Raw genomic sequence first — 14,567 nt, forward strand, 5'->3', positions numbered from 1 at the left:
AGGCTCCAGGCTCTGAGCTGTCAGCACAGAGTCCAATGCAGGGCGCAAACCCACAAACCATGAGATCGTGATCTCAGCCGAAGTCCGATGCGTAACAGACCGAGCCACCCAGGTGCCCCTCATGTGCTCTTCTTTTTTTTAAATGTTTATTTACTTTTGAGAGAGAGAGACAGAGACAGAGCACGAGCAGGGGAGGGGCAGAGAGAGAGGGAGACACAGAATCCGAAGCAGGTTCTAGGCTCTGAGCTATCAGCACAGAGCCCAACGCAGGGCTCGGACTCACAAACCGCAAGATCATGACCTGAGCCGAAGTCGGACGCTTCACCGACTGAGCCGTCCAGGCGCCCCTCCATGTGCTTTTTGATGTCGTGCTTCCCTGGGTATGGGGATGTTCCCAGAGTGGTAGCAGGCTCACAGGCACTGGGGGCCCTGTCCACTACCCTGGTGCTGGGCAGCTGGGTTCCCCCTGCCTCCAGCTACCAGGCTGATGCCACACTGAGCCTGGCATCTCCCTTCCCATGGGACCACCACTTCGACCCATAGGATTGCAAACTCTGTGACGTGCTTGGTACCCGGATCAAGAGTGGGCCAGAGTTGCCCTCTGAATGCTCTGCAACACTGCCAGCCTCGGGTGGGGGCAGCCTGGCAGCTGCCCTGAGATAGTTTGGTTATGTGTACATGACCCTGACTCTCCCAGGTGAAGCTGGGGGCACCAGAGGGTGAGTGGTAAGAGGCCAAAGACCAATCTTAGGGAAGCCTGCAGGTCATGGGAGGTGGGATAGCATATGGGCCCAAGTTTTATGTCCCCTGCCCCTGTTTCATTATCCCATCAGACTTAACTTCTAAAACTGACATTCAAAGATGAAATTATTAGGGATTTCACGATGGTGAGCATAGAGCATTAAACTTCAGTGTGAGGCTTTTCTGAGCATGGGGCCTCTGTGTAACTGTACTGGTCCCATATCCATGAAGCCAGCCCTGGGCTGTGGAGAACCAAAGAATCACAAGTAAATGTTCCTGAACTTGAAGTGGTTACTTACGGAGAAGATAATATACAACGAGCTAATAGTGAATCATTTGGAACAGATAACAAGTCAATGTACAATGCTTATAAAAAGCAGCTTGTGATGAAGTGCTAGAATTAGGCTTTCTGTGCACTGTTACTTTGTAAATTAATAACTAGTTAGATTTCCTCATTTTTTTTTCCCCTCTGTCCATTCCCCAAAATTTGTTTCGGTAAGGATGTGTGGCCAGGGTTGAGGTGAGGGGAACACCACTCACTTGATGTCATTCTGGAATCTCCCATGCGTAAGATTTTCCCTGAGAGGCAGGCACACAGGAGAGCCCGGGAGGAGGGGCAGAATCAGCCTGGTGGTCTGATCCAAAGGGTTGCAGGAAAATCGATTTGATTGAACCAAAAAAAAAAAAAAAAAAAAAAAAAAAGTGGGTCAGAAATTGAGAGGGAAGAGCCAAGCAGGATGTGAGTGTGGGTAAGTTGGCAAGGGTCAAGCCCAAGTACCTGACCACCTGGCGATGGAATAGGAACTGGGATTGGAATTACAGAGGACTTTGGGGAGAACTCCCATTCCAAAGGGGGAAATGAGTTCTTGGAGAATGCAGAGGAAAAAGCTCCATCCCTCCAAGGCTAAGTGGGTGGATCAGGGCTGCACAAGCCATTAAATACCTACCCTGTCGCTCTGCGCCCTGAGCCCGGGGAGTGAGCCTGCTGCCTCCCGGCTGGGCGTAGATGGGCCACTGTCTGTTCTCCCCACACCCCGCATCCAAAAGCTTTTATGAGGTAAGGGTAGGTTCACAGACGAGGCCGAGCAATTTGCTGTGCCTTTTTTTTTTTTTTCAATTGTAGAAACATATGCCAAGTCATTCAAGTTCCTCTGTCGGGCAGGGGGCTGGTGACCCATAGCAGATGACAGCAGGGGACAGCTGCAGGCGGCCCTTGGAAGCAGTAGTCAGTTCTTTGGTCAACAATCTTTACCGAATGATCTCGTGCTCTCATGCGCTGGAGCAGGGGGTGTGGGGGAGGCTGCTGCTTCCTCCTGGCCTGGTCCCTTCACTGTGGTGACAAGAGCAAAGCAGAGTCGTTAGTGGGGGCTGCTGAGCCGTCATGTCACCTGGTGCATTGACTCCTCCTTCTCAATCAAGCACCAAAAAAACAAAACAAAACAAAACAAAACAAAACAAAACACACTCAGATTGGTATTACCAGGCAGTTGGAACACAAATGACTGGTTTTAATAGCCAGAGGAGAGGAAGGCTGTTTGCCAACGTATAGGGAGCAGAGAACAGCTGCACTTAACTAATCAAGCTACCCCTGTAAATATTTGCAAACGCCCCTTCAAAGCTCAAAAGCCTAGGACAGGATCATTGGACGATTTGCTTAGAAGAAGAAGAAACAAAATTGACCTCATGGTCCAAAGCAGCCATAAAAAGAAAGAGTGAGTTTGGGCAGAAGACCAGAAAGGGAAGAAAGTGGTTCAAAGTTTAATAAACACAAAAGAGAATAAAAATAAATCTCAAGAGCACTTATTTACAAACTTGATGGAAGGATAAGATTGGGGCGGGTGGGTGTGAAAGATGGGCGGTTGGGGAAGGAGAGCTGGCCTGTGGGGTTCCACTGAGTGGGGGCAGGGGGAGAACACCCAGGACGTTTATTCTTCCTAATGACAGGAAATGCGCTGAATTAGCTTTGCTCTTTCAGGATGCTCTTTCAAAGCATGTTTGAAGCTTCTGCTGTCTAACGGGAAGGCAGAATGCAGCCACTAGGCCTGTGGAAGGTTCTGGCCAAACTAGAGGGTGTAGAAAGCCAGAGAGCCTGGCTCCAGCCTCGCCCCAGCTTCTCTGCCTGGGCATCTGGCCGGTTTTCAGCTGAGCTGGTCAGGCCAGTACCAGCTTGTCCAGTCACCTGGGGTGGGCATGCTCCAGAGGAGAGAAAGATCGATTTCTTCCCAGCGGCTACCTTTTCAAATTGCAGTGCTAGGGGGCTCCAAAATCCTGGCTGCCTGGATGAATGTTTGCCTGAAAACCATCCACCAGCTAACTCACGGTAGTAACGCAGCGGGCCATCACTGTGTCTGCATGAATACTTCCTTTTCTCTGACACCGGGATGCTTTAGATTTTTGGGGTTTTTATTTTGTTTGTTTGTTTGTTTCTGAGGCTCCTGGCTCACGAGCTACAAAGCTTCAATTCACATAGGCGTGTGTGAAGCAGTCATCGGGCAGAACGTGGCTTGGAGTCCACTGCCTCCCCATGAACAGCTTTCTGAGAGTCACAGGACACGGGGAAGGGCACGGGGGAAAGCCCCCTTGAGGGAAAAAAGTGCTGGGCTCTTAAGATCAGCAAATGTCGGTGTGTTCCTAGCATTTTTTTTTTTTTCCCAGTGTAATCGTCAGGGCATGGATTTCCCAAGAAATCACGAAAGGTATTTATTTCTATTTTAAGATTGGCAAGACGGCTCATTTATTTAATAAGAAGTTAGTCTTGCCAGTAGCCAGATGCCTGAGTCTTTCAAGACTCCCATTGATGACCAACTATACAAACAGTGGGTAGTTGGTGAATTCCATGTGTGCAGGGCCCTGCCCTAGGTATGTGGAATAGGGAAGACCTGACAAATATGGTCTCTGCCCTCAAGATTCTTAAAATTTCCTGGGGGGAAACAAAATAAACAAACATAACACAGAAGTAATAAAAGCACTTGTAAAAAGCCATAAACAACTGTGAATTATTATGTTGTAATGAAGCTACATAGTTGAGAAGTAGGGTAGAAAGTAATGGAACTACAAGATTTGGATGGAGCATTCCGGAATAATGAGAGAACGTTTGCAGAAGGTTATAGAAGAGAATCGTAGAAACATCTGTAACACGTGGGCTGCCCAGTGTACGTGCTCAGTAAATGGGTGCTGGGTGTGAAACACGTGGAGAGAATTAGGACCTCCGTTGGTTTTGTTGGTGCGGCCCAGTGGCGCATTCAAAGGCAACGTCAGATTACTCCAAAACAATAGTGAAACTCTAGCAACCCATGAACTTGAAATTGTTGTGTGCCATCTGCATCTTTGTGGTTTCCATGGCTCAGAAGAGAACGAAGTGGGGCTGATTCTTTCCCTTCATTAGCCGGGATTCCCTCCCACCAATGGACGTTATGTTAAGTGAAGAATTTTAAGATTGGACCTGATACAGCCAATTTGGGGGTTTAGTTTTTGTGGATTCAATTTTTCTCACCCTGACTTAACTAGAGGGTGCATTTGGTCATATGTGTGGGAAAAACCAAAATACTGAAGACAGAAAAGAGGCAATACGTGAACCTGGATAGAGTAGAGTATTTGGATGCCAAAACTTCAAGAAAAAAAAAATACATGGGCAAACTGCTGGCCATTAGGAGCTATATTCTTGGCACATCTGATTACAGTGTATGCAAGCCCAACAGCTCTCTCCAGGCATCAACTGTCAAGATCTTGATCCAGTTCAGAACCATCTAGGATTTTCCACTGTGCTGTCAACTTTCAAAGGATAGGGTTAACTGCATGCCCTCAAATGGAGTTGGAAGTGGTTTGTTAATCTCTATTAATCTGCTGCCCCTGTAACCACATGCACATGTTTATTTATTTTATTTTTTTCTGGTTAAATTGTTAACGGTATTAAATTGGCCATTGGAAACTAAATGGTTCTTGTAGATATATCCCTTATGTTTTCTTGAGACTATCTCATGCTGCACAGTCTTTTTGAGAGAACAATGGATTTTGTCATTTTCAATGATCGCCCTAACTTTTTACAGATGCCATCCCGCCCACTTTCTACAGACCTTACTTCAGAATTGTCCGATTTGACGTCTCAGCGATGGAGAAGAATGCATCCAATTTGGTGAAAGCCGAGTTCAGAGTCTTTCGTTTACAGAACCCGAAGGCCAGAGTGCCCGAACAAAGGATCGAACTGTATCAGGTAACTTTTGTGGGGGTTGTTTTGGTGGAAAATCAGTTTGAAGTCTTGGTCATAGATTTTCTGAGCTGATATAAGCCACTCTGTACACGCACAATCCTGACAGAGGCTCTCATTTGCTATTACTCTGCCAGTGGCAGCTCATTCCACAGTCAGTCTGGAAGGAAGAACTTTTGGAAGGAAGTGATGGAGGTCTGAGCACACTTCTTCAATGACACAAATGGCTGGAGTACCCACCCTTGGGAGGGATGGCGTCCAGAAGTCCACCCCTCAATCTGGAAAGTCAGACAATGTAGATTCAATTCCACCCCAAGGGAAGAAGTTAGCTGGCATTCCTTTTCTTTTCTTCCTTCCTTTCTTCCTTTCTTTCTTTCTTTCTTTCTTTCTTTCTTTCTTTCTTTCTTTCTTTCTTTCTTTTTCTTTCATGTTTGTTTATTTATTTATTTTGAGAGGGAGAGAGAGAGAGAGCACGAGAGGGGGAAGGGCAGAGAGAGAACCCCAAGCAGGCTCCGTGCTGTCAGTGCAGAGCCTGATGTCGGCTGGAGCTTATCAACCCTGAGATCATGACCTGAGAGGAAACCAAGAGTTGGATGCTCAACCCACGGAGCCACCCAGGCGCCCCCTTCTTTTTCTCATCCTATGGATATCGTTTTCTCCTTTTTTTTCCTTTTCCCTCCTTCCTATTATCGTCTCTCTTCCTGTAGTTTTTCACTTCCTTTTCTTCCTCTCTTTGCTGTCTCCTGCCTCTTCACTAACCTCATTCTGACTCCTTTCCTTTTCTGATTCTACCCACTCTCTCCAGTGTCTCCCTGTCCCCATTCTCTGTCTACCCCTCACCTGCATTATTTCAGGCCACTCTGACATCTCTTTCATTCCCTTAAGTACAGTTGCTGGACAGCTGTGTTAAAAGATGTTGTTGTTGATGATGATGATGATGATGATGATGATGATGGAGAAGTGCCAAGTCACTGACATTTCATGTTCCTAAAAGCTTCTCAAGGGGATCGCAGGGCACTAGATCAGCATTATCTAGAAGCTGTGAGGGAAGCAGCATCTCAAGCCCCATTCCGGACTCACCAAACCAGAATGCACAAAATGTGGAGCAGAACCTACTTGTTTCACAAGGCCTTTGGGAGATCCCGTACATATTAAAGCACTGGTCTAAAAGCCCCGAGTCTGGGGATGAGGCAGACCGGTGCCCGGGGAACTTACGTGTGTCATTGTGTCATATGAACAGTGTTTGTAGAGAGCAGAGTTGGAGAGATTTCACCAGGGAGTGGACTCTAGAAAAGGGGGGCCTTGAGAAGTATCTGTTGAAACAGGATGAGGGACGATCATTCTTGACAGAGGACTGACCTGTGCAAAAACAGTCTTGAAGGGGCCTGTTGAGGGAACCGCATAGATGGTGCTCAGGAGAGGTGAGGAGAGACTCGAGGGAGGGGAAGCCAAAAAGTGTTCAGAACTGATAGGAGAACCACGACACTAAGGAGGAGGCCTGTACGACTCCATGGCTAATGAGAGGGCTTACTTGAGGAAAAGAAAGGAATCGGCATCTGTATGCAGAAACCTCTAGATGTTCTGGATTCTAAGCATTTGGAAACTTCAGTATTTGGATGAGAATCTTCTTTGTGTTTATTATGAAAATGGGGAATTACCATAGTAATAAATGTTGTGTATGAGATTGCAGAGAATATGGTTTTGTTAATTGTATTTATTTATTTTGAGAGAGAGAATGAGAGAACACATGAGTAGAGGATGGGCAGAGAGAGAGAGAGAGAGAGAGAGAGAGAATCCCAAACAAGCTCCACGCCATGCAGGGCTCAAACCCATGAACTGTGAGATCATGACCTGAGCAGAAACCAAGAGTTAGATGCTTAACCGACTGAGCCACCCAGGCGTCCCACAGACAATAAGTTTTAAAGTTTTGAAAAGAGTCTTCAAGTACTAGTTTACATGTGTGTTCATGAAAAATAATTCTTACTTCTTAAAATGAATCCGCAAGGACCTAGTTTTTGGAGAGCTTCAAATCTTAATGCATGTTCTGAAAGCACCGTGAGGGCAGCCATTGCTTCCTGTCCCCTAGAATAGTGTCACAATCAGCTTCCTGGGTACTGGAGCTCAACATGTTACAAGTATTGTCTCCATTAATACTCACAGCTATACTGTGAAGCTGGCATGATGAGGTGTTCTTTTCTTTTCCAGAAATTATTGAAATATAATTGCAATATAACATTATATTAGCTTAAGGTGAACAACATAATGATTTGATAGACGTACATACTGCAAAGTGTTTCCCACCATAAGTTGAGTTAACATCCATCATCTCACAAAGTTACACATTTTTCCCCCTGTGGTGAACGCTTTTCAGATGTACTCTCTTACCAACTTTCAAATATACAACACAGCATTGTTAGCTATAGTCACCATGCTGTACCTTAACCCCCCAGGACTTATCTATCTTATTACGAGAAGTTTGTGCCTTTTGACCCCACATTCACCCACTTAAGGTATTCTTTCTATTACTGTGCCCTTTCTCCTTTCCACAGGGAAAGACACTGAGTCACAGAGAAAGTAAGTCACTTGGCCAGGATCACACAGCCAGAAAGTGGCAGGGTGGCAATACCAATCCAGCTGTGACTCCCAGATGCTCACTTCTCACCACACACTGTGCTTTCTCTCCGTCTGTGCCTCAGTATCAGCTCGAATAGAAGAAAAATAAGAGAAAGTAGGCCAACTAGAAGGTAGATTGATGTTTGGAAAGAAAGCAAAGACTGGTTCTCTGAAAAAGAAGTTAGATCAAGGATAGCCAGGTAGATTGCAAGGTGATTCCAAACAACAAAAACAAGAATATGATTCCTTGTTCTCTTTTTTCTTCTTTTTCAATTAAGTCGCTCACACATGTCTCTCAGTAGGGACAATAGCATCATGGATTGTTCTCCCAGGCCCTGTTTCAATTGCCTGATCTCTTACATTTTGTTGCCTGTAACATAAGCTGTCATTCTTTGGCCCCTGGCCCGGTGCTCTGAGGAGTGGCCTCTGATAGTGGAATTACTGATCACTTGCCTTACTCACAGAGGCCATCTCACCTCCAGGAAGGGATGTGTCCCTTGAGGCTGGTAATTTAGAGGTCCTTAGTGATTTCTTAGAGGATGTGTACCTTCTTAGAGTTACTGCAACACCTGCTGCCCCCATCCCATGGGCCATAAGATCCACAGATTGGAGTCTTCAGGTGGAAACGGTACAGCCAAAGATTGAAGCATGTTTTAAGAAGAGGGGGAGTGTGGGCGGGTTCACTGTCACTGAACACAGGAACCTGGAAGGAGATAATTTTAGGGGAAAAGTGAAGAAGAAAACAACTCCTTATCTATCTGGAACTCAGCGGGGCAGCAATCCAACCTCCTGAAACACAGCCAAGGTCTAGGAAGTAAGTCAGAGATTCCTGAACACCCTAACAGAAGACACAAAATACATAGACAGCTGAGTTACCAGAAAGGCAGTCTTTGGCCCTTTATTCACTTGTGACCAGATTGGTTATCTCTAGAACCACAGGAAATTAGAAGCACTGAATTAGAAGGGGAGGGCTGGAGGGAGATACTCCGACAGGAGCATATGATGCTTTAGACTCGAGATTTTTGCCCGTGCACCTTGGTGATGGTACCCAGAAAGTCAGGTCACAGAATGAATACAATGCTTGTTGCGGACACTTTCTCTAAATCTTACCCTGTTTAGAACTCACCCAGCTGGTCCTTATACCTATGGCATCCCACCTGGCCTTCTGACGTCTACTGTGGTGTCTTTCTGGCGTCCCATTTTTGGCTTGTTCTCCGACTTTCCACTTGCCTTTAGCAGCCATTTGGAGGCCTTTGCAGCCTTCAGGAGTAAACTCCCTTTTCTAGCCCCAGTATGGAAGTCGGTGCTCATGATAAGAGCCTTGAATTATGAAGGTGAGGCTAAATTATATTCAGGAAACTAAATACATGCAGTAAAATTTCAGAGTTTAATGTCCAGAATTTTTGACATGTTATTTTGAGGGAAAAAAGGCTTGGTGCTTACATGGGAAGATATTTAGCTATTTGGAAAGCTCAACTCTTCAGAAGAACAAAGCCTCTAAAGTTTCTAGATGCCCTTTGATTACCATATTAATTGACACATAATTGACATTCTGCTCCCTAGATGAAGAAGGGTGGGGTGACTGAATAAGTTCTCAGGCTGTTCAGATGGTTGAATGGATAATGTATTAGGATTCCTTAGGGCATTGGTTTTGTGCAGGGGGAGAATGTGTGTGTCTATGTGTGTGCACATGCAGGTTCATGTGTGTGCACAGGCACTCCCCCAACTATGAAAGTCCTGCAGCAGGGAGCTTTTGCAAGGACTCCCCCAGTCCTTTTCTGGAGATTCTGATTCTCCCTGGAGAAAAAAAAAAGAACTGCTTCTGGACAGATGTGGTTTGAAAAGGCTCTCATAATTATTTGGATATGATCATTCTCCACTGGGAATCACAGATTTCAGGAAGGGTTTTGGGGTCATTCTGTATCATAAAATGTGTATAGGTATTCTCTCTAGAGTCAGAATACTAGGCTAGAAGGGCATAAGATAGCATTTCTGTGAGTTCAGAGCTTGACTTGTCCAGGGCTGTGCATCTGTTGATTCTCCTTGCCTGGGAGGGTGAGGACACCCGAGCTTCCGTGGAAGTCCTATTTAGCTTGGCAAAGGATCTCGGAGTTGTCACTGCTCTCCTGTCTCTACAGAATAGTCTGCCAGAACTTTGATGAATGGTGGTAAAATAAAGCCTTACTGTCCTCCTGCTCTCTCTGACTTCTGTTGACAGACTCTAAATAGCATATACTGTTGTGATCACTGTATGACTTCAAATATACACCAATATTAGAGGGAATAAAGAGATAGAGCCCTTTGATAGATGAAGAAAAAGAAAAGACAAAAAAAGGATAAAAACTGAACTTTTTCCAAATGGGAATGACCCCTACCATGTTTTTAAAGCTTTATGCCAAAGGCAGACTTTATTGGAATACGATCAGATAAAGCCCCAGTGCTCTGGGAGTCCCTTCGAACCTACAATATTTAGAATAGCTCTCAGCTCATTTGGAAATTTGAACACATCTTTCTTTGATTAGCTTGCTCCTATATTTATGATTAAAATCATGCCCAGCGTTATGAGAGAGAGAAAAGGAAAGAAATATTCTTCGCATTGAGTATCACCAACATGAGCCAGGGCACCCGCCATCTTGGACTGGGGTAAAGCCTCAATTTTACAAGTGAAGAAATGAGTCCCTGAGAAATTAATAACTTATTTAAGGACATTCATGACTTCATGGCCCCATGGGACCACCAACCAATACTTAAGATAGCTATACTGACTTCAGAGGACCTTGGAGCTTTCAGATATTTCTAGCTTGTTCTCACTAACTCACACCCTTTTCACACTAACTACTCATTTCAAACTTGACCACCTCTGGGATAATAAGACTTGTACCTTTGTGACTGTTTTGGCAATCCATTCGCTGAATAATAAGCTACCCCAAAATTTCATGGCCTCAAACAATTGGTTATTTGACACTATGTCTCAAAAGTACAGTCTTCCCACTAATAGAGATAGACCCAAGGTGCTCTTAAAACAAAAGCTGAAGGATCCAGAGAAATACCTCAGGACTCATTCCTTCCAGAAAGGGTGCTGTGAGAATTTGCGGGGGGGGGGGGGGGCAGCCTGATGTCTTGGGTGGAGCCATCTATCAAAATCAAGAGATTCCTTTGAGCCCAACAATATTTATAGTAGGGAAATCTGAATAAACTGGATTGAGATTGGAGCAGGTTTGGATAGTTGATATGCATAGCATTTTATTTTATTCATGTTGGAACCCCTTTTATGGTGTTTCAACGTGCACACGAACATCGTGGGATTCGATGACCACATCTGTGCTGTCTGTTCACCCTTTGTGAGGCAACACGGTGGAGTGTCCAGTGGCATGAACATTGTGACCTAAGTTTGTGTAATAATCCTGGTTTGCTTGGTATTTATTGTAAGAGTGAAATGAAGCAACGTTTCTAACTGCCGGATGGAGAGTGGGCACGCGACATCTATTAGTCCGCTCCCTTCCATGTCCTCTCTTAGAATTTGGCTTCAAAGTCTTTGATTCCTCTAAGCAGAAGAGCCGTCTACAGAATTATCAGCCAAAGACAGTTTCCAGATTATTTTTCAGATTAACTTGTTAGCTTCCGACCACTGACAAAATCACGCAGAGTAATTCTTTGGGAGACAGTGTGATGTACTAAACTCATACCTCATAGCATCGGGAGAAAAATGTCACCTTTTCACATGGCCACCAGGTATGAGGCCCCCAGGATTGGTGCCAGGTAGCTTGGTAGAATACAATCCGCTGATGGGTCCCTGTCGGTAGAAGATAAACGTGCTGAGATGAAATGAGCTCAGTGGATTTCAGAGGAACCTTAGAGTTCCTGTCCGTGACCTTAGAAGAAGCAATGGCACTCTTTTGTAGGGAGGTAGAACACCCAGCTTCGGTCACCTTCGTCCTGACAAGAGGAAATCCCCCCAGTTACAAAATACTCTGTTAGAACTTTGACAAAGAAGAATACAGTAAAATCCGTCCTCCTGCTTTCTTTGACCTTCTTCTTTAATACTTGGATTTTATTTTTATTTTTTTTTAAAACATTTTTTTTTTAATTTTTTTTTCAACGTTTATTTATTTTTGGGAAAGAGAGAGACAGAGCATGAACGGGGGGAGGGGCAGAGAGAGAGGGAGACACAGAATCGGAAACAGGCTCCAGGCTCCAAGCCGTCAGCCCAGAGCCTGACGCGGGGCTCGAACTCACGGACCGCGAGATCGTGACCTGGCTGAAGTCGGACGCTTAACCGACTGCGCCACCCAGGTGCCCCTGATTTTATTTTTATTTTTAAGAAATATTTATTTTGAGAGAGAGAGAGGGAGGAAGGGGCAGAGAAAGAAGAGAGAGACTCCCAAGCAAGCACTGGGTGTCAGTACAGAGCCCGACACAGGGCCTGACGCGGGGCTCGAACCCACGAACCGTGAGATCGTAACCTAGGCGGAGATCAAGGGGAAGATGTTTAACTGACTGGGCCGTGCAGGCGCTATGATATTTGGATTTTAATGCGTGGTTGAGTTTGAATTTAGACAGTACCAGTTTGTCAAAGGCGATGAAATCACATTTTAGGAGATCACTTGCAAGGATATATAAAACAGTAGCTGAATCCTAAGTCATGTGTATCTGTTTACTTTTGGCTTTAAGCTATTCAGGAAATATTAAATGATTTTTCATATTTGGGGGTGAAAGGATGAATTGATGTTTGTGAAGTGAAATAAGTAAGCAAAAATTTCAGTAGGGAGGAGTGAATCACCAGCCACTTTTAATAAACATTTGATACATATAAAATCTCTGCCAAAGATTTTAAATTATGCCTACCCCTGAGGCTTTACAATGCAAATTCAAGGTTGATGGTCAAGGCCTGCTTTTTAAGGGACTCTAATGCTTCAGTATGAAGGGTGAGGTTCCTATCATTGTGGGGAGCATAGCACTAATGGGGTTAATAAAAATCCCCCCCCTTTCCCTACCCCCAAACACATGCACGTGCACATGTGCGTGGGCACACACATACACACAGAGGTCGGTTTTCATTTCTCATGTAGCCCAAGGGTAAGTAAAATAAAAAGAAGTCAGCCAAAAAAACTGACTGTTCAATTAGACTTGCAAAAAGTGCTACCAAAAAAAAAAAAAAAAGTTATACTTTGCTCCTGTTGTACAGAATTTTACAGCATACGGTCCCCTTAATGCTGATCCTAACTTTGGTGCCACATTGGAGACACATACAGTAAAGTAACCCACTTAAAAAAGCCATGAGGTATGTATAATCAATGCTTTGTTTGCACAAGGCTGTTAATATCTCAGGTTTTTTCAGACTGATCGAATGACATGCTTGCCTCGTCAGAAAATCGGATCGTTATCATTTGCATTGTTATGAAATTACCAAATGTCTGTTAACCTTGTGAGCAGACAGGACCCCAAAAGTGATGTGAATAGTAGTCGTTCCCCACTGTATTCAAAGAAATGTTGATGATCATGCAATAGTAATTAATAATTCCATGTTTGTTTTGTGTAATAGAACTCAGTAACAGTAATGATAATCATCGCTAACACAGGCTTACTGTATGCTAGGCACTTTTTTAAGTGCTTTAAATAGAGTCGTTTAATCCTTATAATAACTCTATGAGGTGGGTTCTTATCTTTGCCTTATAAATGAGGAAACTGAGGCACAGACAAGTTAAATAACTTGCCCAGGCCATGCAGAGACCGTGTTTGAACCCAGGCAGACTGGCCCCAGAGGCCATGCTCTGGACCACTTTACCATACAAGTAGGAACACTGAGGGCTCTGGACTTGGGCCAGTGTGGGTTCACGTCAATGAGACGATTTCCCCATCAGGAAAATGTGGGTAAAAACACCTACTTGGCCGGGACTTTGGAAAGCAAAAAGAGAACGCACGGAAACCCCTAGCACAAGGCAGGTCTATTCCGTGGCTGCTATCATTATTATTCCTATCGTTTCCGAAGCACTGAGTTTGAAATTTTACAAGAAACAGTCTCTTAAATGTATGATCTGCTCAGAATCTCTTAAAAATGGAAACTCAGCCCGGCCTCTACTGCTGCAGGGTCAGGTTCTCAATGGCTGGAGTTTGCTTCAGAGCCTCCTGAAATACTATTTCCAACTCGTTCTGCTCATGGAGGTCTCATTCAGTTCCCGATGCGCAGCTCCACACGGGAGAGAAGAGAGTCTTTGCAGCCGGTGGGCCCTGGGTTCATCTTCCACCTCTGGTTATTAGCTTTTTGCTCTTGCCAGTTACTCGTGTTTCTGAGCTTGTTTTCCGTCATAAAATGAAGATACTGGTGCTTGTCTAATGAGTTACCGCGAGGAGGATCCATGTAAAGTGCCTGGTGCGTTGGATGTGTGAGGGACGCGTTATTGCATGTCATCCAGAACATGGGTTGCATTTCCCCTAGAGATGGCTTGTGATTTTGTCAGTCATCTCTGGTTGGACGAGGTCTCCTCTGACCGATTTCCTGTTATCACTGGGGCAGTGCAGGGTTGTGGGGAGAAGGCATGGTTGCAGTGCCCCGCGTGTTTGCTGTATCGAAACTCTAAGGGCACCAATGGCGGGCTGGGGCCATGATGTGTCTTGCTTTTCTTCTGAAGAAAGCTTTTTCGAAGAATGATTATGGAGTGGCTGACCCCGGGGCGGGCGTCTTTATTACCTCTTCCTGCTTCACCACCATATGAACAGGCATGATATATACTTCCTGGATTGATTTTAATAAGGCTCCAGTTTTTAAAAATATTGTTAATGTATGCCAACTTTTCTACAACCTCCACTGGAGTGAAGACTGTCCCAAAGGAGGACAGATGTTTATTTCTTTTTTTTTTTTTTTTTAATTTTTTTTTCAAGGTTTATTTATTTTTGGGACAGAGAGAGACAGAGCATGAACGGGGGAGGGGCAGAGAGAGAGGGAGACACAGAATCGGAAGCAGGCTCCAGGCTCTGAACCATCAGCCCAGAGCCTGACGCGGGGCTCGAA

The 14,567-nt window shown here is 44.8% G+C and overlaps 1 protein-coding gene across 3 annotated transcripts in view; it reads left to right on the forward strand.

Annotated features, from left to right (window-relative positions):
- TGFB2 (transforming growth factor beta 2) overlaps nt 1-14,567 on the forward strand; it is an 82,608-nt gene that overhangs the window by 45,150 nt on the left and 22,891 nt on the right. For all 3 annotated transcript variants that reach the window (XM_003999507.6, XM_006942972.5, XM_003999506.6), the window contains one exon: nt 4,788-4,951. In XM_003999507.6, the coding sequence (XP_003999556.1) occupies nt 4,788-4,951 (164 nt within the window). The remainder of the gene's footprint in view (nt 1-4,787; nt 4,952-14,567) is intronic.

This window comes from Felis catus, chromosome F1 (assembly GCF_018350175.1).
Source record: "Felis catus isolate Fca126 chromosome F1, F.catus_Fca126_mat1.0, whole genome shotgun sequence".
NCBI lineage: Eukaryota > Metazoa > Chordata > Mammalia > Carnivora > Felidae > Felis > Felis catus.